This window comes from Arvicola amphibius, chromosome 1, assembly GCF_903992535.2.
Source record: "Arvicola amphibius chromosome 1, mArvAmp1.2, whole genome shotgun sequence".
In the NCBI taxonomy this organism is placed as follows: Eukaryota; Metazoa; Chordata; class Mammalia; order Rodentia; family Cricetidae; genus Arvicola; species Arvicola amphibius.
Genome location: NC_052047.1, coordinates 14,432,351 through 14,453,985, shown reverse-complemented (window position 1 = coordinate 14,453,985; position 21,635 = coordinate 14,432,351). Strand labels below are relative to the sequence as shown.

Sequence of the window (21,635 nt, the reverse complement as noted above, 5' to 3'; positions counted from 1 at the left end):
ATACCAGAAAAGAAATGTCAGAAACATCTAATGCTGTACCAAAAGATCTCATCACTTTTGTCAGCTGCTCAGTAAAAAAGAGAAACGTTGAACACAGTGATGTGAATGACGGAAACTTGTAGTGAGGAGCTGTGGGCTGGCTTCCCGCTGCCCTGCTCCCAGCCACCAGCTAGCTTTATCTGAAATAATTACACGGAAACTGTATTCTTTTAAATACTGCCTGGCTCATTAGTTCCAGCCTCTTACTCACATCTTGACTAACCCATATCTAATAATCTTTGTAACACCACAAATGGTGTCTTACCGGGAAAGATTCAGCATGTCTGAACTGGCGGCTGGCTCCATTGCATCTCTCTCCCTGAGGAGAGGCACGGCAGTCTGGCTCAGAGAGCAGAGGCATGGCGATTTATCTCACTTAGGAGAGGTGTGTCATCTGACTGAGCCACCTACCTCACTTCCTTCTTCCTGTTCTGTCTACTCCGCCCACCTAAGGGCTGGCCAATCAAATGAGCTAGGCAGTTTCTGTATTAACCAATGAAATCAACTCAAACAGAAGACCCTCCCACATCAGAAACTTATCTCCTACTCAGTCTCTATAGTGGATGGTTGTACCTGCCAGGAGTCAGCTGGCTTTCCATACAGCTGGCAGCCCGTTTGTGCAGAGGATTGTGATCTATGTCTACCTCTAAATAAATAACCCTTTATTACACTCAATTCTGAACTAGTGTGGGATTATTTTATAGTGTCCATCATAACATCTCATTCTCTCTTACAGACAGAAACTCCCAGTGAACAGCATTCTTGACTTTAGACACATCTGTCATTATGCTGCCACTGGCCACATCCTCTCTTGCAGACTGTTCACATTGCCACCCCTTCTGCATGACTTCCATGTACCAAAGCATTTGTCCCAAACCTTTCACCTGTTGCAGAGTGTATCTATACTCTCTCTATAGTCCTGACCCATCAAGCAGGCAAGTCCCTTCATGCTACATAGAGAATGATAGTCTCACCAGGATCCCACCTTTCATGGAATCCCCACCAAAATTTTCCTTCTAGACAGAGGATTCAGCCTTGGTTATATGTCATGTCCCACATCATAGGGCCCACACAATTGTTGTCATAGCAAGAAGGTACACTTTCCTTAACATAGAGGAAAAGGTGGTCATATGGGAATCTTCTCTAAGAATTATGCATCCTCGGTCTCTTCAGCCTTAATTTTGTGCCTTATCACTCATCCCTAGTATTATGCAATGACTCTTAGACTCATCTTGAGCTCTGTTGGTTATTATTTAGATAGTAATTATATTGTACAATACTATTCCTGGGAAGATAAGAGCAAATGTCTTCTTACCCTTGATAGGTAACTCATGACAGACTAAAGTAAGAAAACCACCAAAGTCCAGCTTGGTAGACAAATGACTTTTGTGGGCCTACTTACAGCAGTATTGGTGAGAGGTTACTTAGAGGAGGAAAAATGGCTAAAAAATCAAATGAATATCAAGAAGCCCACCCCAGCATGGGTAATACTCCCAGAAGCTAAAACCTTGGAGCTTTCTGTATGACTTGCAAACAATTTCACAGGTCAGAAATTGATTTTACCAAACAGTTCAATTGCTCTAATCAAGCCTTTCTCAGGCAACTTGGCTTATCTGTTTCTTCCGGACAGCTCAAGGTTGGGCATTGAGGGACCTAGTGCATCCAGTAAGTTTCAGGAACTTCCTGAAACTTTTGAGTTGTGAACTTCCTGAGTTTTAAGGGACCTCAGGGCTTGAATATTATGATTCTTTAGGAGATACAAGCAATTAATAACCAAGGAGAATGAGTATTTTCCAAGGACAAGGTCCTTGATATGCTATCCAGGTCTAAATGGTCAACCCTAAACACACACACACACACACACACACACACACACACACACACATATATGAGTAACACTAAATTAACTCAGCAGGTTGTATTTATAAATTCATATATAGTAATTAAAGATTAAGAGGCCATGAAGTTGAAAATGAGTTGGAGAAGGTGGGTATGGGAAGAGTTGGAAGGAGTAGAGCAGGGAGTGATGTAAATATAATGTTAATATTCAGAATTCCCCCAAATAAAACATCCTATTCATTACTTATTCCTATGCCTTCCCCAGTACCCAGGTGTAACAGGTGCTGATGAAATGCCTAGCAAACAGAGGTGAAGGATACAGCATGGCTCTTGGGGGAGGGATGCAGACTTTAAGAGGCATCCTAGTCAGACTTACACAGAAAGGAATGGAAATAATATAACTTAGAAACGTTTAGTCAGAATGATGACTTTGATAGGCCTCTAAACATTTTCTAGCTTTCACAAACCTGGGTTGACCAGTAACGGCAAACTGGAACAGAAAGTTACAAGGGGATTAGTCTGTGAGCTGGGTCCACAGTTCAAAAATGATGCAATAGCTAGGTGATAGCCTTGCTTATGGGTGTGGGCATAGCCGATTTCAGCTTTCAAACCCCCTTCAGGTTTTATATGTGTTATAGACCTAGGAGCAGCGTTGCTCTTGGATCTTCTCTACTGGTCACGGAGTCATTTCAAGCTGTCTATACTACCAGGAGGTTGTCAAGCTTTAGTTTCCATTTGAAAAACACATTGAGCCCCTATTGTGTGCCTTATGTTACTTATATTAGCTGTATGGACCATCAAGATCAAATGCATGAGGTTTGGTGTTGTAAGGAGAGCGGCTGCGTCCCGCCGCCCAGCTAGCTTAACCCCTGAAATAACCACACAGAAATTGTATTAATTAGATTACTGCCTGGCCCATTAGCTCTAGCCTTTTATTGGCTAACTCTCACATCTTGATTAACCCATATCTATTAATCTGTGTTCACCACGAGGTCGTGGCTTACTGGCATGAGTCTAACCAACGTCTGTCTTGGGCAAGAGAAGCATGGCATCTGCCTCTCTCTGCTTTCTTCCTCCCAGAATTCTGTTCTGTCTTCCCCACCTACCTGAGTTCTGCCCTATCAACTAGGCCAAGGCAGTTTTCTTTATTCAACCAATGAAAGCAACATATAGACAGAAGAACCTCTTACATCAGTTTGGGAGCAAGAAATCGGGGCATAGAATCTCTTTCTCTTTAGGAAATATGTGACCTCCAGAAAGCTACTTCATCACATGGTTTCCTGTGTGAAACAGTACTAAAAATAGCCTTATGAGGTTTCATGGTGATCACAGGAGGCAAACTGATTAAATGCTTAGAACCTGAATGCTCATAAATGTTATCTAAATTGTATGATAATATCTTCTCCTTAAAGGGATTCTTTCCAGTCAGAGAAACCTCTTACTGTAAAGTACATGTAAACTTAAGCTACTGGTTTTAGAATTGACTGTAAATTATGAATTATTTTATAATATAGTAAATAATGCACTTAAATGATAGATTATATTATCTACTGAGTATATCCAGTGCATTTAAAAAGGACCTTGGAAATAAGGTTGATAAGCAAATGGATTACACCCTGATTCTATTTTTGCAAGTTATCCCTATTGGATGAAGACAATTCTCTTTCTTAGTAGTTCTTCGGGTATCTTTTCTCATAGTTTTGATAATTATATTAAACCCTGACACTACCTGATCTTTTCATGTAAATTTGGCTTTGAAAAGGACATAAACTCATTCAAGTGGCAACTATGAAATAAAGACAATATAATGACTACAAATTAATGAAAATAGTATATATGAAATAAAGATATCAATTCAGTGTTCTTAGTTTGTTTACTAAGTACTCTTTTCTCAGTTCATTCAGCGAACACTGAGAACCCATGCTCTGAGCACCGTGAGAGCAGAGGAAGAAAAGGTATCTCCTGGCCTGCAGAGTGATCTCTGGCACTACTGTCTAAATCTTTATGTTCTGCCATCATAAACACTTTCTCTGACACTTAACACTGCACAAGAGCACTTACAGCCATGAAGGATTAAGGCAAAAGCAAGATCATCATAGTCATGACTGTACAGACAGGATCATTGTCCAAACCACAAGCATCTCCAAGCATCCCATTCAGCTGACTAGCAAGTGGCTGATAGTTCTTAATTATTGTAGTGTTAGCCTCCATGTAAGACTTAGTAGGAGAATTTTGCTAATCTATTCATGGTATCCAATGATAAACAAAGCCCCATTTCCTGTGGGAGCCCACAGAAGTGGATCCATTCCAGGTTTTACCCAGGGAGTGACTGCCTACAGGGTATATATACCTGCTTGGTATAAAGTGTAGGCACTGCATGTCCTACCTAAAGAACAGAATGCTTAACTTGGGATACAGTTGCTTCATGTTTTAGGTATTGAAGCAGGCAACTGCTCTGTTTGTTCTTTGTATTATGGTAAAGCAGTCTTTTGCCTTCTTTTGGCTTTTGAATTGGGGTATATAAGCATATGGAAAGTAAATTCAGTATCCACTGGATTGCTCTCCTGGTTCTCTTCTGCATCTCTATTACTTTTCTTTTGCATCTCTGTTCTGTCTGCCTGGCATTTCTAATCCTCACGCCCCCTACTCTGGAATGTCTGAACCCAGTTGAGGCTGAACCTGGAAAGATTTGCCCCAAAGTGGGACCCCCAACAATTTCCTTAAACCCTCATCAGGCCACCGAGCCCAAGCTCAAATGCTGTACGTTTTTTCTAAGTTGCCTTCACAAGACACTTGTGCCTCTCCATGGAGTATGTTTCTTTCTTGATGCTACTTTCATTTGGGTTCCCACTGTTCTCTACCTGCAGAACGGACAATAGTGTGGTTGGGGAGTATCACAGGATCTAACATAGTCTACTGATGACTAGATTGTCTGCAATTGGCCTCAGTGGTACTAATTATAAATCTAAAATAACAATGGCATTCATAAGATAAAAGATTTTCTCTTTATGTAAATAAAGTGTAAAAGTTAAATATGTGTGTACATATAACTGGAGTTCCTGTTTCAAGTCAGGGATTCCAGCTCTTTTCTGTTCTGCACCAACCTAACCCATGCCTTACAGAATAAGGGTTGATGCAGAGCCTAGCATGAACCCTAGAGACTAAACCAAGCATCTGCACGCTAGGCAACCGGGAATGACTGGAAAGGAGGAATAGCAGGAGTGTGTCCCACACCTACAACAACTGTTGAAGTATTCTTCAACAGTTCTTTGAGAAAATTATACCCACCAATTCTGCCATCTCCTTATATTTAACTAACAGTATTTAAACACAGTGGCTACCATCAACTTCTAGGAATTCTGGAAAATGCAACATATATATATATATTATAATTTAATATATAATATATATATTAAATTATATATATATATTAAATTATATATATATATAATTTGAGCACACAATTATGGGCTTGATAATTAGTATAGGTTATTAAAAAACAAACAGCTCACTTTTCTTCTTAAGTATAAACTGTGTTAGTTTATGACAAATACAAATCCACTACCAAAAGATTGTATTCATAGCAGAAATGACCTGATGTTGCAGAAATGGTGGCAAGATGACACCACAATAGGAGCATATTGCACAGCTGAACAAGAAATGTGGCAAAGAATGCCTCTGCATGAAGTGTGGTACCTGAGGCAAAGATGCTCAGGGAAATGCCAACATTGCAAGCTGTTTGAGATGGGTATATATTCAAAGAATTCTCAATTGTGCCACAAGGACATGTGCTTACCTATGTTTATAGCAGCATTGCCTGTCATAGTCAGAACCTGCAAACAACCTAAATGCCCCTTGACCAAAGAATGGATAAGGAAAATGTGGTATAATTACACAATAGAGTACTACACAGCAGAAAAAAAATGATATCTTGAATTTCACAGATAAATGGATGGAGCTATAAAACATTCATTTTGAGTAAGGAAACCCAGACCCAGAAAGACAATTATCCCATGTACTCACTTATAAGTGGTTTTTAAACATAAAGCAAAAAAAGCCCACAAATCACAATCCCAGAGAACTTAGACAACAATAAGGACCCTAAGGGAGACATACATAGGTCTAATCTACATGGGACATAGAAAAAGACAAGATCTCCTGAGTAAACTGGAAGCATAGGGATTTTAGGAGAGGATTGAAGAAGAGGGGAGAGGCAGGGAGGAGAGCAGAGAAAAAGGTAGAGCTCAAGAAAAATCAATAAAAAACAACAACAAACAAAATATTTACCATACTTATTTCTTAAAAGTTAAAAGCAGCATGCATATGTAATATGAAACAATGTTTATAAATATTCATATGCATAGTATGATATATATACACACAGAGGAATTCAGAAAGGATGCATACAAATGTTAACAATGCTTATCTCTCAGTTGGGAAATCACTTCTCTATGAGTTCTAACATTTTTGCTTGTCTTCTACAGATGCCTGTTGGGGAAGTTTTCCTTATGTTCCATAGTGCTTTCTCAGACATTATATTAATGACAACACAGTGCTTTGGATATATGGAGTAACAGCGAAACACGGGATAATTCAAGTATTTTGCATACAATACCCCATTTGAACCCCACAAGAGTCCTTTGATTTGGACTCCTATCATCATCTCTGGGGGTTAGAAAGCTACAGCCACAAAGTGTGCAGGTAATTTACACTGGGTGATAAAGGGAAACCCAAATCTGGATGCTGTAGGCTACATTACACTGAGAATAACCTCACAGACATGTGGATGGCTGTCATGGTGTAAGAAGAGTAGGTGACAGAAGAGATTATCTTCTCTTAAAACTGGCATTCTTTACTCAGAGAGTGATGCATCCACTGAAACCATTAGGCTGGCCCACTGGGCAGATCTTTTTGCTAGTTTGCTAGTTTTAACCACAGAAGAGAGAGAAAAATACAAGTAAAAAATGATCTTTGTGTAAATGTTAGAATGTAACATGAGGGCCTGCTTGTTGGGGTTTATGTCCTGCCCAGTTCTCCAGCCATTTAGTCCCAGAGAAAATCACACAGAGAGTCTATCATTAGTTGTAAACTGATTGGTCCATTAGCTCAGGCTTCATATTAGCTCTTATAACGTATATTAACCCATTGTTTTTATCTATGTTAGCCACATGACTTGGTACCTTTCTCAGTGGGGTAGGTCACATCCTGCTTCTTCCGTGATCTGGGAAGGACTGGGGAGGAATGGACTTCCTCCTTCTCAGTATTCTCCTGTTCTCATTGCCCCACCTTTACTTCCTGTCTGGTTGACCACCTATACTTCCTTCCTGGCCAATCAGCGTTTATTTAAAACATGATTGACAGAATACAGACAATTCTCCCACACCATTAGAACTCATAGAGAAGTGATTTCCAAATTGAGAGATAAGCACTGTTAACATTTGTTTGCATCCTTTCTGAATTCCTCCATGTATGTATATTACACATACATACTATGCATATGAATACTTATAAACATAGTTTTATATTACACATGCATGCTGTTTTAATTTTTTGTATTTTAATAAGTATAAAAATTATGTCAATTATTTGATTTATTTAAAGTATTTGCTCAAATTTATAATTCACTGAAATTATTTAAAAGTGTTGTCTATCACTTAAGTAGGACTTACACCATGGCATCCAAACTAGCTCAGGGAATGCACCATGAAAACTCAATGTTTTCTGAAATTTTCCAAGGGTGCTGCTTGAATATCCTAAAATTTCCAGCAACATGGTATTAAGATGTATCTTGTAGGATGATTTGACATCTTCAGAAGTGACCGAGATTGGGCTGGTAAGATGGTTGGTGAGCCACTTAGTGCCACACCTGATCATCCGAGTTTAATCCCCCGGATCCATGTGGTCCACAAGGCAGAAGGAGAGTTGATTCCGTAAAAGAGGCCTCTGACTTCCACATGCATGCTATGCACATGAACCACGTGCGCGCGCGCGCACACATACACACACACACACACACACACAATCAAAAATTGTTTAAGTGAACAAAACTTATGATTTAAAGTAGGAAAGAAATCTAAGATTGAACTCACAACTGCCAAAGTCATTGCTGATGGCTTAATTTGATGTCTAAGATTCTGAGGAAGAACATTGAGCAGTAGTGCATGGCTACTTGCAGACTTCATAACCTCCCTTTGGATTCTTCTTTTTCTTTGAATTCTATGCACAGCTGTCTCAGTTTTATTAGCTACCAGATGTCTGTTTTTCTTCTCTTGTGATCCCTCCGCTCACACTCAGAAAGTCCAGGGTGGTAGGCCACACAGAGACCTTTTCTGCTTTGATTTAGAGTTTGCTGCTTGAGAGACAGGAGTGACTTCTGTACCAAATTAGTAATTTCTTTACTTACAATTTGCAAAACTGCTATTCTTACTGGACTCTGAAACAAAAGCTCATTGGGATCACGGGGAGGGAGGCGGTAAAACCTGGACAAGAAAGCATAGGTGTTGTGAAATGCACAGACATTGAAGAAATCTGCAGATGCAGGTCATCAAGGAAACTACCACAGATCTCTTACTGCCTGTTTCTCTTCTCAGTGTTTTAGAAAAAAAGCCAACAGGATGCTTGAGGACTATGAAAGATCGGACACAACACAATATTGGGTTGTGTGGTAAATGGAAATATAAAATATAGAGAGAAATATAAGAAAACAAGGAACATGGAAATGTACTACAGAAAAGTCAAGTATATAAGAAGTGGTTTTTGGAAATAGAAGTAAAAAGAATGTAATTGTTTATTGACTATAATTGATAGACTGCAGTTTGTGTTGAGACAAGGTCTCCTTACATAGTCCTGGCCAACCTGAAACTCACTATGTAGATCAGACTGGCAGACTGGCCTAGAACTCATGGAAATTCTCCTGCCTCTGCCAGCTGAATGTTGAGATTAAAGGGCTGTGTGTGCTACCACATCTGGCTTGGCATAGTCATTCTTCATGAACCATATGTAAAGTGGGCCTTTCCCTCGTAGCGTCAAAAATAATTTCGTGTACTGAAAAGGAATAGTGCCAAGTCATTCTGCAGCATGTTTCTGAGGTAAATAGGTGACTTGGTTCTTACTGGGATCACTTGCTATCGCAGTCAATCTCGGCTTCCTGTTATAATTTCTTCACCCTTCTCTCGGTTCAGACAGAGCTCGCGTATACTCGAGTGTGCAAGCTGGTCCTCTCTCTGTGTGGAAACCTTGATTAACCCCCCACCCCATGCGCGCACACACACACACACGCACATGGGCATTCCATTAGTGGACTGGTTCTTCATCATACATGCACATCAGCCATTTCTTTCTTTCCTCCTATTCTCCCCACATCTGGTGTTGAAGGTTAAACCCACACATGGTAAGTGACTGATAGCACCTGGCTTCAGTCACAATTTTTGTGCAAGGTCTATCAAAAAGAAACGTGCACAGACTTGGACCATATCCAAATCTACTAAATCGAGAGGGGAGAAGGGAGAGTCCGTTTTGATGAGTTCTCAATGATTTCAGCAGCTAGCTCACTCTTCGATTAAGGGCTAACGATAACTTTTGTCTAGCAATGCCTGGAAAGAACGAACAGAAACAATTAATGAAATAAAAGTCTAACCGCAGTGTCCTCAAACCCTCTGCTGTTTTAAAGCCCAATTCAAGATGCACACTGCTCCGTGGCCTTCATGCTTCTTGCTCATACTCATGTTATCTCCGCGCCTGTGAGCATCCACACTCAGTGTGGGAGGATCATTGCCCCGTTCTAATTCTTCTACATCACATACGTCATGTCTCATTACTTCAATTTATTTTTACATATTATTCCTCTGGAGTTTAACTAATCCCCATTAACAAAATCTCCTTAAAGTCAAGGACAGTGTCAATTACTTGAAGTTCTAACCTCCGTGCTCAGACAACTGCTACATTCTCAAAATATATTTGAGTAAGCAAACTGCATATCAAATTGATTTTACATTTTTATGTAAATGTGGGTATGGTATAAACTGACCACATGGCCTTTCCAATGTATGGTTGTGGGGAAGGTTTTTATTGTAGATATAAAGGGAGAGTAGAGACAGAGGCATCTGGAAGTGTCCAGAGCAGAAAGTAGTAGGCTGAACAGAGTCAGGGGGATGAACCAGGCCATGAGAGGAGAGGTGGGGAGAAAGAGAGAGAATGACAAAGAGAGATTGCAGGAAAAGGAGACAAAGAGAGGGCAAGAGAGAGAACTAAGAGAGGAAGACGAAGGCGCAGAGCTGAGATATAGCAGGGTTATAAGAAGTCTAAGAAGCTGCGGGGGAGGGAAGCCTCTGAACTGAAGGGGTGGGGTGAGAAGAGCAGAGAGGAGCCTGGCTTGCGTGGACTTTGAAAAGTATAACAGGTATTTGCAATAACTGAGGGAACCCAGAGGCCAACGCGCACTTTGATATGCTAATAGCCAGCACAGAGAGCCTTTGGTCCCTTCTGCCAGGGATAGGTAGGGGAAATGCCTTCTTTGGTAGAGGAGACTGACCTCACAGATTCCTGAGGAATGCTGGCTTTTGTCTAACTGACAAAATTTGGACTTGATAAGTATTTGTATATTACATTTCTTTTGTTGCTCTTGTATCTATTTTATCAAATTGCTGACTTCACTCATCCCATCCTTACAAGTTTAGATGCTCAACTACAAAAGCCAGGTGAAGTTTTAAGGAAAGAAAAATGAAATATTCTTAGACCTGGATAAATTTTGAGGTAAAAAGTAGAAAGTTATAGAATATCTAGATGGAGCAGAGAAGTGTATTACAATGTATGAAATGGTATTTACAACGGAGAATTGTGTCTAGCTCATGTGTTGACTCATAAGAATAATACTCAGCCCTATCTGTACAAACGCAACGTCAACTTTATTGACAGGCACATGATACTTTTGGTTTTATGGGGCATCTTGTAGCAGAATCAAAGTGAATTTCTTTTTCTATCCATTTGTATTGGGATTCAGATAAGGGACGCTAAGTTGGTTAGGAGCATCTGCCCCCAGGAGTGCCCTTAGCCTCACATAACTTCACAGAAACTTCAGTGTATCAGGACATAGGAGAGTGCTATTTCACTTGAATTTGTCAACATCTGTCCTCATGTTCTGTCTGCCTCGCAGAATGTAGAGTCCTACATTTACATAGGATTGGTTTCCTACTCATTCACATGTCCCAGATGTATGACGCATCAATGGGTGCTGCTCTGTGATGCTGGCATCACCCCAGCTTGCTATCTGATGTATCATAAACTGCCCCAAATGTCTTCATGGGAAATAGAGCAAAGTTCACAGACTGAAAATTCTGAAGGTGCTTGCTTTGCATGCCCTGTGGGTAGCTCTGGTCTTCAATGTATTATTGAAGTCACCATCATAACATCAAGGATGCCCTGTACTAAACGTTCACAGCACTTTAGGCTTTATGCTACTCACTTGTGTATCTTCTGCCATGTTGTAGTGAGGAGCTACGGGCAGGCCTGCTTTTCGTCCTGCCCGGCTCTCGGCCACCGGCTAGCTTTACCCGAAATAATTACACGGAAACTGTATTCTTTTAAATACTGCCTGGCCCATTATTTTCAGCCTCTTACTCACATCTTGACTAACCCATATCTAATAATCTGTGTAGCACCACAAAGTGGTGCCTTACCAGGTAGATTCTAGCGTGCGTCCATCTTGGGCTGGAGCTTCATCGCATCTGGCATCTCTCTGAGGAGAGGCATGGCGGCCTGTCTAACTTAGGAGAGGCATAGCATCTGACTGAGCCATCTACCTCACTTCCTTCTTCCTGTTCTGTCTACTCCACCCACCTAAGGGCTGGCCAATCAAATGGGCCAGGCAGTTTCTTTATTAGCCAATGGGAATCCTCCATCACCATGTGTCTATTTAACAAAAACCAGGTGTTTTGTTCCTGCTTTTGGAGGAGGGATTTGGGTCTTAATACACTATCTAACTTAACTTGTAGTCAAGTTTGTGTGTGAAAACCTAGATTTATCCTAAGAACTATTCTGCCCCATGACTAGGTTATGTGGCAGAAACGTTAATGATTCCTTCCTAATTTCTAGCCAGAAAAATGACCAAGGAATTTCCATGTTAACAGCCAACTTTGAGTTAAAAAAGAAAGCAAATTGGTTTTAATGATAGGTATCCCAGACTTGTATAGATCTTACGTATAAGTAAGGAGCTGCAGAGACGGTTCAGTGGTTGTAGCACTGACTGCTTTTGCAGAAGACCCAGGTTCAATTTCCAGCATCCACATGGCAGCCCGCAACTGTCTGTATCCCATTTCCAGGGGATTCACTGCTCGTTCTCAGCTTCTAGGCACCAGGCGCTAAGCACAATATGCATTCAGACAAAACACCCATTAACGTAAAATAAAATAGCAATAAATTATTTAAAGTTAGGAAAATAGGAAGCAAACGTGTTGAACTACTTCATCTAGTTGCCTTGTAAGCAAATTCAAGTCATTGTGCATTGTAAATAAAAGCAATATTTACTGGCTAATTGAAAATTAAGAGAAATTTAAGAAAATGAATGGAACAGCAAGAACAGAAAATGAAACCTATGAGGCTAGGGATGTGTGCGGCTGTATGAGCAGACTGCCTGAACTCTGCAGGCAAGGCTAAATCGTTCTGAGTTACAGTCACCTCATCCCACCAGAATAGATGAAAGAGCAGGCTCCTATTCCACCTCGATGGGTGGGATCATCTTTGCCCTCATCCTTACGTTTGCCCACCCTAAATCACATCTTTCCATCCAAACTTCCTGCTCAGAAGATGTCAGGCCCATTTCCCCACAGAACTGTCTGTCTGGGATACCCACAGGCCAAATTAACCTGCAGCCTCCTTTCCCAGGGCATTAAGAATCAATCCCTCCTATCTGCTTTAGTAGAATTGCTGAGCCCACACCATTGGGTGCCTAACAAAAAGAGAGCCCCCTCTCCAAATCTCACTTTTGGCACCCTCCCCCCAAAGTAAAATGGAGTTTACACAAAATACACACAGTTCAGGATTTTTGTGTATCTTATCCCATAAAGCCCGTGTCAGTGTTTAACTCACTCCCTGTGATAATGCTGGAGAGAGAGAGACAGAGAGAGAGAGAGAGAGAGAGAGAGAGAGAGAGAGAGAGAGAGAGAGAGAGAGAGAGAGAGAGAGAGAGAGATTAAAACATTTCTCAGAATTAGGAAGAACTCATGAAGACCAACATTCCTGAAAAGGCTGTGTTTGGGGCACAATGAGGGAGAGTCGTGTATCTCCAGGTCTGGGAAACCGTTTAGAGAAGACACTTTATTTTCCTTAAATCAAGAAAAATCCAGTCTGGGCAGCTAGAACATGGAAGTTAATCAATGAAACAGCGACCCCTCCCTTCTTTTCTTACCTAGTTAAATACCCTCCTGGTTTCCCCGTGGGTGCTTTCTGGGTTTTCATTTTCTTTCTCTTTTGAGTCAGTCTTTTTTGCTAGTACAAGGACGCTTCAAGCTTGCTCTGTATTTTGGTAGCCGGGAAGTCAAGATCCTCTAGCCTGGGGACTGGAGAGACATCTGTCATCATTAGAGACCCCTCTTAGGCTAGAAATGGGGCCTCACTGGATCCTTTGAATTTGGACAGCAGAGACCCCGCCCTCCTAAATGACCGTGCATATCCCCTTTCCTCTCCTGTGAAACTTTCTTGTGCCCAACAGAAGTCTCTATCAGAGTGGCAAGGGACAGATTTCAGAGAAAAACTAAACTGAATCAAATCCACATGGCGTGTGGGTTTGCCTGGAGTCCATTTTGTCTCTGTTTTCTCCATCTGCCTTGTATGGGCCTGTAAAATCGGGGACCCCAGCAAGGTAATAGCGAGGCTGTAGAGGTAATTTTGCTGGGGTTTTGGTTTCATCACATAGCCCAGCTTGACTTCTCCCTACAACCTTCTTTTTAATCTCCTGAGGGTCAGGGTCTGGCCATGTCCAGCTAAAATCATAAGTGCCTGGTATTGTTTGTAAAAGGTCAGCCAGGACTGCTTTCAAAGGCCCTGGAGAGAGTGTCTGATTGACAACTGGATCATTTTGGAGTCTTTTAGAGTACGGGAAAGGGTCCTAGGCCCAAGAGAGGGTGTTTGGCATCCCGGACTTGGAGTTTCAGAGCGCAGGTTGAAAGGGCCCCAGGCTGCCACACAAACCCATCAAACTCCAATTCCTCTGAGGGTGCTGTCCCTTAACTTCCTTTATCCTCCTCAAAGGCTGCTTTGCTAAATCACAGCTGCTCTACGTCCTTAACGTGGGAGGGACTTTGTTACTCAATCTCCGGCCTGTTATCCTGCTAACATCAACATATAGGCAGAAGGTTTTTAGACTCGGTGACACTGGGACTTTGGGCTGTCAGCTCTCCGGCATCACTCCAGTTTAGAACACGAGTGGGAAAGTTTCTTTCCGCGTTGACAGGGTTCATCCCCACTCCCTCCCTGCTGCTGTCTGTCTGTAGTAATCTCCTGCTACCTCCACCCACGTATGACGTCACGGCGTGTGACTCCTATAAAGCAGCAGGTGCCTACCGCACCCTCGATCTGCTCGCACCGCTCCCTCCTGACCTGCGGCCACTGCCCCGACATCCCAAGCCAAGCCCGAGGCGCTGGCCGCTCCCGCCGCCCGGAGCCCGGCGGGTTGGGCATCCCCGCACCGGTGCTCTCTCGCTGCTCCGCGGTCCCGCTGCTCCTGCCGCCCGGTGCCGCCATCGAGTCGCTGCAGAGACCCGGTCTCCGCCGGCTCGCGCGGGACCAATGAAAACTCCGCTGCTGCCACGGGCGCTCCAGGTGCTGTCGCTGCTGCTGATCTTAGGCTCAGGTGAGCACCCGCTGTCTCCAGCAGCCGCCTGGGCTGCCCCTTAAATGAGGCTAGGAAGGTGAAAGAAGCAGACAAGAGTCTCTAGCATTTCCCAAGGACCAGGCTGCTGGAGAATATCTACACTAAAATCCAGCTGATGGAGACCTAAGAGGTCATTTTTTAGGCCAGCCTTTCCTTTGACAACTGAGGAAACCGAGTCCAGACAGGTAAAGTAATTTCCACAAGAGTAGTTAATCCAGGAGAATTTGAGCAGGGTTCTTTGCCTTCTGGCTCCATCTCTTGTGTCTAGTAATTTTATTTTTACCTTCCTAAAGCAGACTCAAAGTGCCCTAGAGAGAGGTTAAAAACACTGCTGTCAGTGCCGTTTTGAGATTTAAAATATTTCCAGGTGTCCAGCCCTTTCTCTGTGATAATAGTAGTGGATAAAGACAGTGAAAGTCCTTGCACTTAGGCGCCACTGGCACTACCTTTTAGATTTTATGTACAGATTCAACAGGAGTAAACAAGTGTTCAAATGTATCTCTACATCCCGCACGGGTTTAAAAAGAGGCAGGAGTGCACAGGCACTAGGCATGCAAGCTGGATGGACCTTCAGTGAGAGGCTATTAGACATGGCCTGTTAACGTGATTCTCCTGGATTGACTTGGCAGTACAATGTAAGTTGTGGAAATTAATGTAGGTTGTCTGTGGAAAAGAAAACCCAGATAAAAGGAACTCTGTAATTGGAGTGGAGCAGCTGAGTTTGCTTCTTGGCAAACTGTGAAGTTGCTTCCATGGGTGACTCAGTCAAAAAAAAAAAAAAATAGCTCGCGTGTGATAGCCGCTTTGATACAAGGAGACAGCTTCCCCAGCCCTGCTCACTTAGAGAGACAAGGACAGCCCAACTCATCTCTGCTTCTTCCCTCCCTGCAGGCCTTTATGCAGCTGGGTTGAACCTCAATGACACCACCTCTGGGAAAAGTGAACCTTCTTCTGGGGACCACAATGCCAGTGGACTTGCGGTTTCTGCCGTCAGTGCAATGCCCTCTGGCAGTGAACTCTCCACGGGGGACTATGACTACTCAGAGGAATATGACAATGAGCCGCAAATACCTGGCTACGTGGTAGATGATTCAGTCAGAGGTGAGTGGAGGAGACCGGGCAAATGTCACCTATGAGATGTGCTTGACTCTTAGTGATTTGATTTCAGAAGAAACACGACTTTTCAGTTTTCTACTGGCTTTGTAGGTGTGGTTACTGCATGTCCTTTAAAGAGCCAGTAGAAAACTGAAGTCCAGAAAGGTTACATGGCCCAGAGAGCATGCAGTAGAGCCAGAACAGAACCTCTCAGTCTGATTGATTCCAGGGAACATGTCCTTTCCAAATGTGTCGTATGTCCTCCATTCTGGGAGCTGAAGGAGTCATTAACCACGCCTGTGGGCCTTATAGCTCAACATCAGTGTCCCCTCCCCCACTCTGCCTGTCTTCAAACAAAAGCATTTAACACAAATAAGGGAACAGAATAAATAACGATTGACCTCTAGAAATGTTAAAGAAACACAAGTATGTATAGCTTTTATTTTTATCCAAACTAATGACTCCTGTTTTTTTCTCTTTTTCTCTTAACATACAAATCTTTTTTTAACCTTTTCTTTGAAGTGAGAGAGAGAGAGAGACTACCCCCATTTTACTTTGCATTTTGAGGGAAGAAGAGACCATTGATAATTCAGATCTAGGAGTGTCTACACCAGAGGCAGAACCAGGTGATTTCAGGGTTCTTTAAGGTGTTTTGCAACTTTCCTAGAAGCCTCTCCTCCTCGCCCTCCTCCTCTGGAGTCTCCTAGAGCTGAGGAAGAGTGAGTGGGTGACCTGACACAGGGTCGGGAGCAAGTGACAAGAGGGATAAACCTCAATGACCATTTGGCTTCAGTGCCTTGCTTCTAAACGTTTTGTTTCTTTTTGTTTTTGCTTTTGTTTTTTTAAATAGATGTAATAGGAAAGGGCTTTAGAGTAGACCATCAGGTGCCCAGGAGCTGACCTCTTGAAGACACGTTAAGTTATTAACACTGCTGGAGGCCTAATCAATTACTAGTGCTGCAAGCAGCCAGGGCTTAGAATTGGAGTTCGGTGTCTATGGTTAAATTCATTTGGAAGGCTGTTTACTTAAATGCCCATGGGTGTGCTGCCGTGCTACACTTCAGCACAATGACTATCATTTGGCTTGGACTTCTAATCTCCCTGATGAAGGGGAGTGATAGTCATTTAAAACAGTTCTCCTCGAGGGCTTTTCTAACTTGCGCTTTTAATAATCAGAAGGAAGTTTTTGTGTAAATACTGCATGGCCACCTACTAAACATTATGTCCAATTTAGCCTTTGTTAATGCACTGAAAGCGGACTGCTTTAAAAATTCTTACTAGCGTTTCCTTCAGATAGACACCCTGTCTTTGACACCCCTGTGAAGCTTCTGCCAACATTTCTGTTGTGTTCTGTGTGATGAGTGCTTACACCGCCTTTGGGCTAGCTGCGCTTTTCTCTTCTTGGTGGGCTCCTTTTGCTAAATAAGTGATCGTACACACCTGTCGGAGAATCAGCACAACAAAATGTACAACAATAAACAACTCAAACCTTCCCTTCCCTGTCTTTAGCACGTAACTAGCTACACCTTTCATAGTCCTAGGGACTCCAGATCTGATAAGTTGAGGTGACATTCTGAAGCATCAGGCATAGATATTTCAGTACTATTTTAAACAGATAGAACACAACAAAGACCCCCCCGAAGGTATTTATTGCTATTGTCTTCAATAATACTCATTTTCCAGTTCAATACCACCCTCGAGTAGTGCCCACTAACTTCCAGCTTAAAACAGTGAGCCTAAGACATGGGTGGGGAAGGAACGTCAGCAGATTTGTCTCACACCACATTTCAGTCAATGGCATTGTCCTTGTCCAAGAGACATTGTTTGGTACAATGTAAACAAACAAGCACACAAACAAACAGATGCAAAGTCTGCTTTGTGCTTTCCAGCTGCTTATCCTGGGCCATACATGGCTTCTGAACTATTTACCTCTACATCATGAGAAGCACAGTGCACCTAACTATAAAAGTTGCTTGGGACAGAGATTAGCAAGTACTATCTGACATTGATATTCTCTGCAGGTTTAGCATGTGAGTGTTGTGTTAAATAACGAGGCAAAAGTTGTTCTCGGTGCTGTGATTTCTGAGTCTCGGGCGTCTCGAATGATTCCCAAGATGAAACGAGAATGTTGGCGGCAAGTCTGACCTTAACATGTCAGACTTTCTTTTCCTCCAGTTGAACAGGTAATTAAGCCCAAGAAAAACAAGACAGAAGAGGACAAGACTTCAGACAAGCCCAAAAGAAAGAAAAAGGGAGGCAAAAGTGGAAAGGGCAGAAGAAACAAAAAGAAGAAAAAGAACCCGTGTGATGCTGAGTTCAAGAATTTCTGCATCCATGGCGAATGCAGATACACGGAGACCGTAAAGACTGTGACCTGCAAGTAGGTTCAGAGCCACATGAAATTCCCTCTCCCCCACCAGGCCTGAAATCCCCAGAGAAAACTATTGACTTTTCCTGTGTGTAAACCAAGGACCGGAAACTTCATTAAAAGATTAGGTGGGAAGTAGGTAGGTTTTTTGGGCCAACAGTATGTCTGTACACCCAACTAAAATGTAAGCACTTAAAAATAGGAAAAAAAATTCTTAATTTGCAGGCTGTAAAAAGTAGGGCAAAGAGGCTGTAGTTTCTGACTAGTGGCATAAACCATCATTTTATTAAGTATATAATATATATATATATATATATATATATATATATAGTATATATTTATTTTAAGCCTCTTTTGCAAAAAAATTAAATAAATCCTTAAGGTAGTTATCGCAGAGTCTTTCATGTTGCTCTTCATCCCCAACCCCCCACAAACCCCTAACACTGAATTAAATGAGAGTGGAATGTATTAGCAGCAAAACCAGGCATTGAAGCCATGTTTTCAGCGGGTCAAAGGAAGCACAAGGAATGACTCACTGTGTCTTCTTGGCCTACCACACTCACACACAAACTGATCACACTTGCTCTTAAAAAGCCCTAGCTAGAATGCTCATGTCGCGTGATTTTGCAGTATAGATGAAGGTGCGGCCTTTTGAGGTTAAATTAGGTGACTCTAAGTAGTAGACCTGGAACATGCAGAACCTCTTCAATAATTGTATTTATGAAATGTGATGTCACAGCTGTCATCAAGACTACTTTGGTGAACGGTGTGGAGAGAAATACATGAAGACTCACAGCGGAAATGACAGTGACCTATCCAAGATCGCATTAGTGGCCATAACCGTCTTTGTCTCTGTCATAACCTTCACAGCTATTGGCATCGTTGTCACCATCCTGTAAGTACAGCACCACTTAAGAGTATTTCTGCAGGCTCTACTGTCATAGTCTATGTGAGTTATTTTATAGCATGTGACCCTTGAGCTATAATTAAACTTTGCATTACTCTGACTACCATTGAAATGACATATAAAACCATTTTTTCAGAGCTAGAATTTTTTTTAGGTTAGAAATTGATATTTTTATTACATATTATACTTTTGGTGATGTTTATTTCTTAATCTCAGAACGTGCTAGTATTGTCTGTGACTACTTTAAACGTAAGCGTAAAGCTTCTCAGAAACTAATTAGGGTCACATAAGTAATTAGGGTCACATTAGGCTCGTAGCCCATACACACTTCTCCAGCATTAAAAACAATCCTGGAGGGCTTCAGAGGAGCAGTCAGGGAAAGTCAGGTCCCTTCTCACAGCACAATGCTAAGCTCTGAGCTTGTAATTTCTTGGCATGGTGCTGATTGGTTTGTGGCTTAGGCCTGTTTCTGTCCTTATTGGGTATTAGAGTGTGGGAATGCATTAAAACACAAAGCGAAACATTTCCTCCTGATGCCATGGTGTGGGCAGCAAGGACAAACTTTGTTACTGTGGTCCTCCCACAGCATCTTCCCTGGGCAACACGCCTCGCTTCAGGACCAAAGAATGCCCCCGCTAGCCTGTTCTGATGGGTACATCAGCTTGGTATTGTCTCCCAGACAGAAGTCACTGGGTAGGGGAAGCTGGAGGAGGGCCCGCGAGGCTCTGGAATGACTCACCGCTGCTAGGGCTTGGGAAAAGCAGTGGGTTCATTATTCTAATTTTAGGTCTTGGTAAATTACTCTAACAACTGGATTGTGTACACAATCCATCACTGCTGTTCTTCAGGATATGGGACTTATCTCCTGCCATTGTTTATTAGTATCTCAAATTCAGATCAGATAGAGATCAAATGACAGGTAAAAGCTATTTTATGAAGCACAAGGAGTTTGATGTGCAGTTTAGATTTGTTTTGCACACCTGGAATTGTCTTCTAGTGCCTCAAGGCAGGTATGCAAATGCAGCTAGGAGTGAAACGAACCCCTGCGAATCACTATTATTTGTCATGGAGAAATAGAAAACAAGATGTCAGCTAAAGATGTTTCCCAGTGGCTCAGCTTGCACTTGTTCATCCTTCAGTGCTCACTAACCCTCTGGCTGGATGGCGAATGACCATTGTTCTATGTTGGCTCTCTGTTTTCTTTGTGGCTGTGATGGGGCTAGAGCTCAGGACCTCACACATGGGCCAAGTTCTCAGAGACTGAGCAGCTTCTACTTCTTTGCCACAAGATCAGTGTTTCCCAAGTTCTCCTTGAATTTGTGATCTTCCCATCGTGGTTTCTGGAGTAGCTGGGATGGTGGGCCTGCGCCACCAGCTTGGCCTCATTCTATCACTGTTAAGAAGTGATGTTTTTTTCTCTTTTCTCTCAAATTCTTATATTTGAAACAATCAACACTAATCTTAAGCCACGTCAACTGAGCATTTTTTCCCCATAATTGAAGTGAATATTTTTCCTTAAACATAACAAAGTTCTTTTGGATTTAAAGCCAATGTCTGGTGGGATGACCCGGGAACAACTGCAAGTAGTGGACAACATCCCCGCCCCCCCTCAATTTTAAGCTGTGGGGTTTTAAAAATAGAATGCAGTAATAAATAAAATTAGAAGGAAACATTTATATTTGGAAATAAAACACACATTTCTTTGTAAACATTCAAAAAGTCTAGCAATTTAAACTCACTTATTAGAAACTTAAATTCATTCCTATATATTCATTTATGTCCATGGGGTCCTTCTATTATACACCATTACCCCCCCCCCCCAATGCTTAATAGTTCAGGATTAACCACAAAGGATGTGGCTATGTTCTACTGTGTGAACGTTTTCATTGTGAATACACACTTACATTTTGGTGTTCTAGACATGTGTTTATATAGTGACAGCCCGTGTATCCCCCTGAAAAAGAATATTGGACCAGATATCGAGTCGTGTTTAGGTTTTGGTTTAGTGCAACAAACCAAAATATAGTGATTGTAAGAGTCACAGGAAGGAAGTCCCCATCATGAAAATCCCCATTGTACAGGTTGGTAGGACTTGCTAACAGTGGGGTTCTGTCTTCTTCAAAGGCTTCGAAAACGATACTTCAAAGAATATGAAGGAGAAGCCGAAGAGCGGAAGAAGCTTCGACAGGAAACGGGAAATGTGCACGTCATAGCCTAGCTGAAGACAGTCCAGGTTTGGCCATTAGGATTCACCTGCCCCTTAGATGAGGAATCTGTTCCTAATCAGGAGTCCATGGGAACCGCTGTTCAGAGGACTGTTAGGCTTTCAGGAAGACTGACTTCAGCCTTGTGAAGACTAAGTGTTTAATCATTGCTCAAAGGAATGTAGATGCGGGGGAACTCCAGTCCTGTTCTCAAAGAACATAATGCATAAAAGATGGAGAGAGCTGTAGAGGATCAAAGCATTGAGGAATATAAGACAGAAACTACGTAAGGAAAGAAGGGCTAGGAAATGCCCTGCA

At 42.2% G+C, this 21,635-nt stretch overlaps 1 protein-coding gene across 1 annotated transcript; it reads left to right on the top strand.

The window, feature by feature from the left end:
* The first annotated feature begins 14,644 nt into the window (after positions 1 to 14,644).
* On the top strand, positions 14,645 to 21,331 carry Areg (amphiregulin). The gene is made up of 5 exons (XM_038329441.1): positions 14,645 to 14,722; positions 15,635 to 15,844; positions 18,014 to 18,218; positions 18,946 to 19,101; positions 21,238 to 21,331. Exons 1-5 carry the CDS (start codon positions 14,659 to 14,661, stop codon positions 21,329 to 21,331), a joined length of 729 nt encoding a protein of 242 aa, XP_038185369.1. The 5' UTR covers positions 14,645 to 14,658.
* The last annotated feature ends 304 nt before the right edge of the window (positions 21,332 to 21,635 follow it).

Coding starts and splice junctions, on each gene's coding strand:
- Areg (XM_038329441.1), top strand. CDS start 14,659: ATGAAAACTCCGCTGCTGCCACGGGCGCTCCAGGTGCTGTCGCTGCTG. Junction 15,845..18,013: donor GGTAGATGATTCAGTCAGAG/GTGAGTGGAGGA, acceptor CTTTTCCTCCAG/TTGAACAGGTAATTAAGCCC. Junction 18,219..18,945: donor GTAAAGACTGTGACCTGCAA/GTAGGTTCAGAG, acceptor GTGATGTCACAG/CTGTCATCAAGACTACTTTG.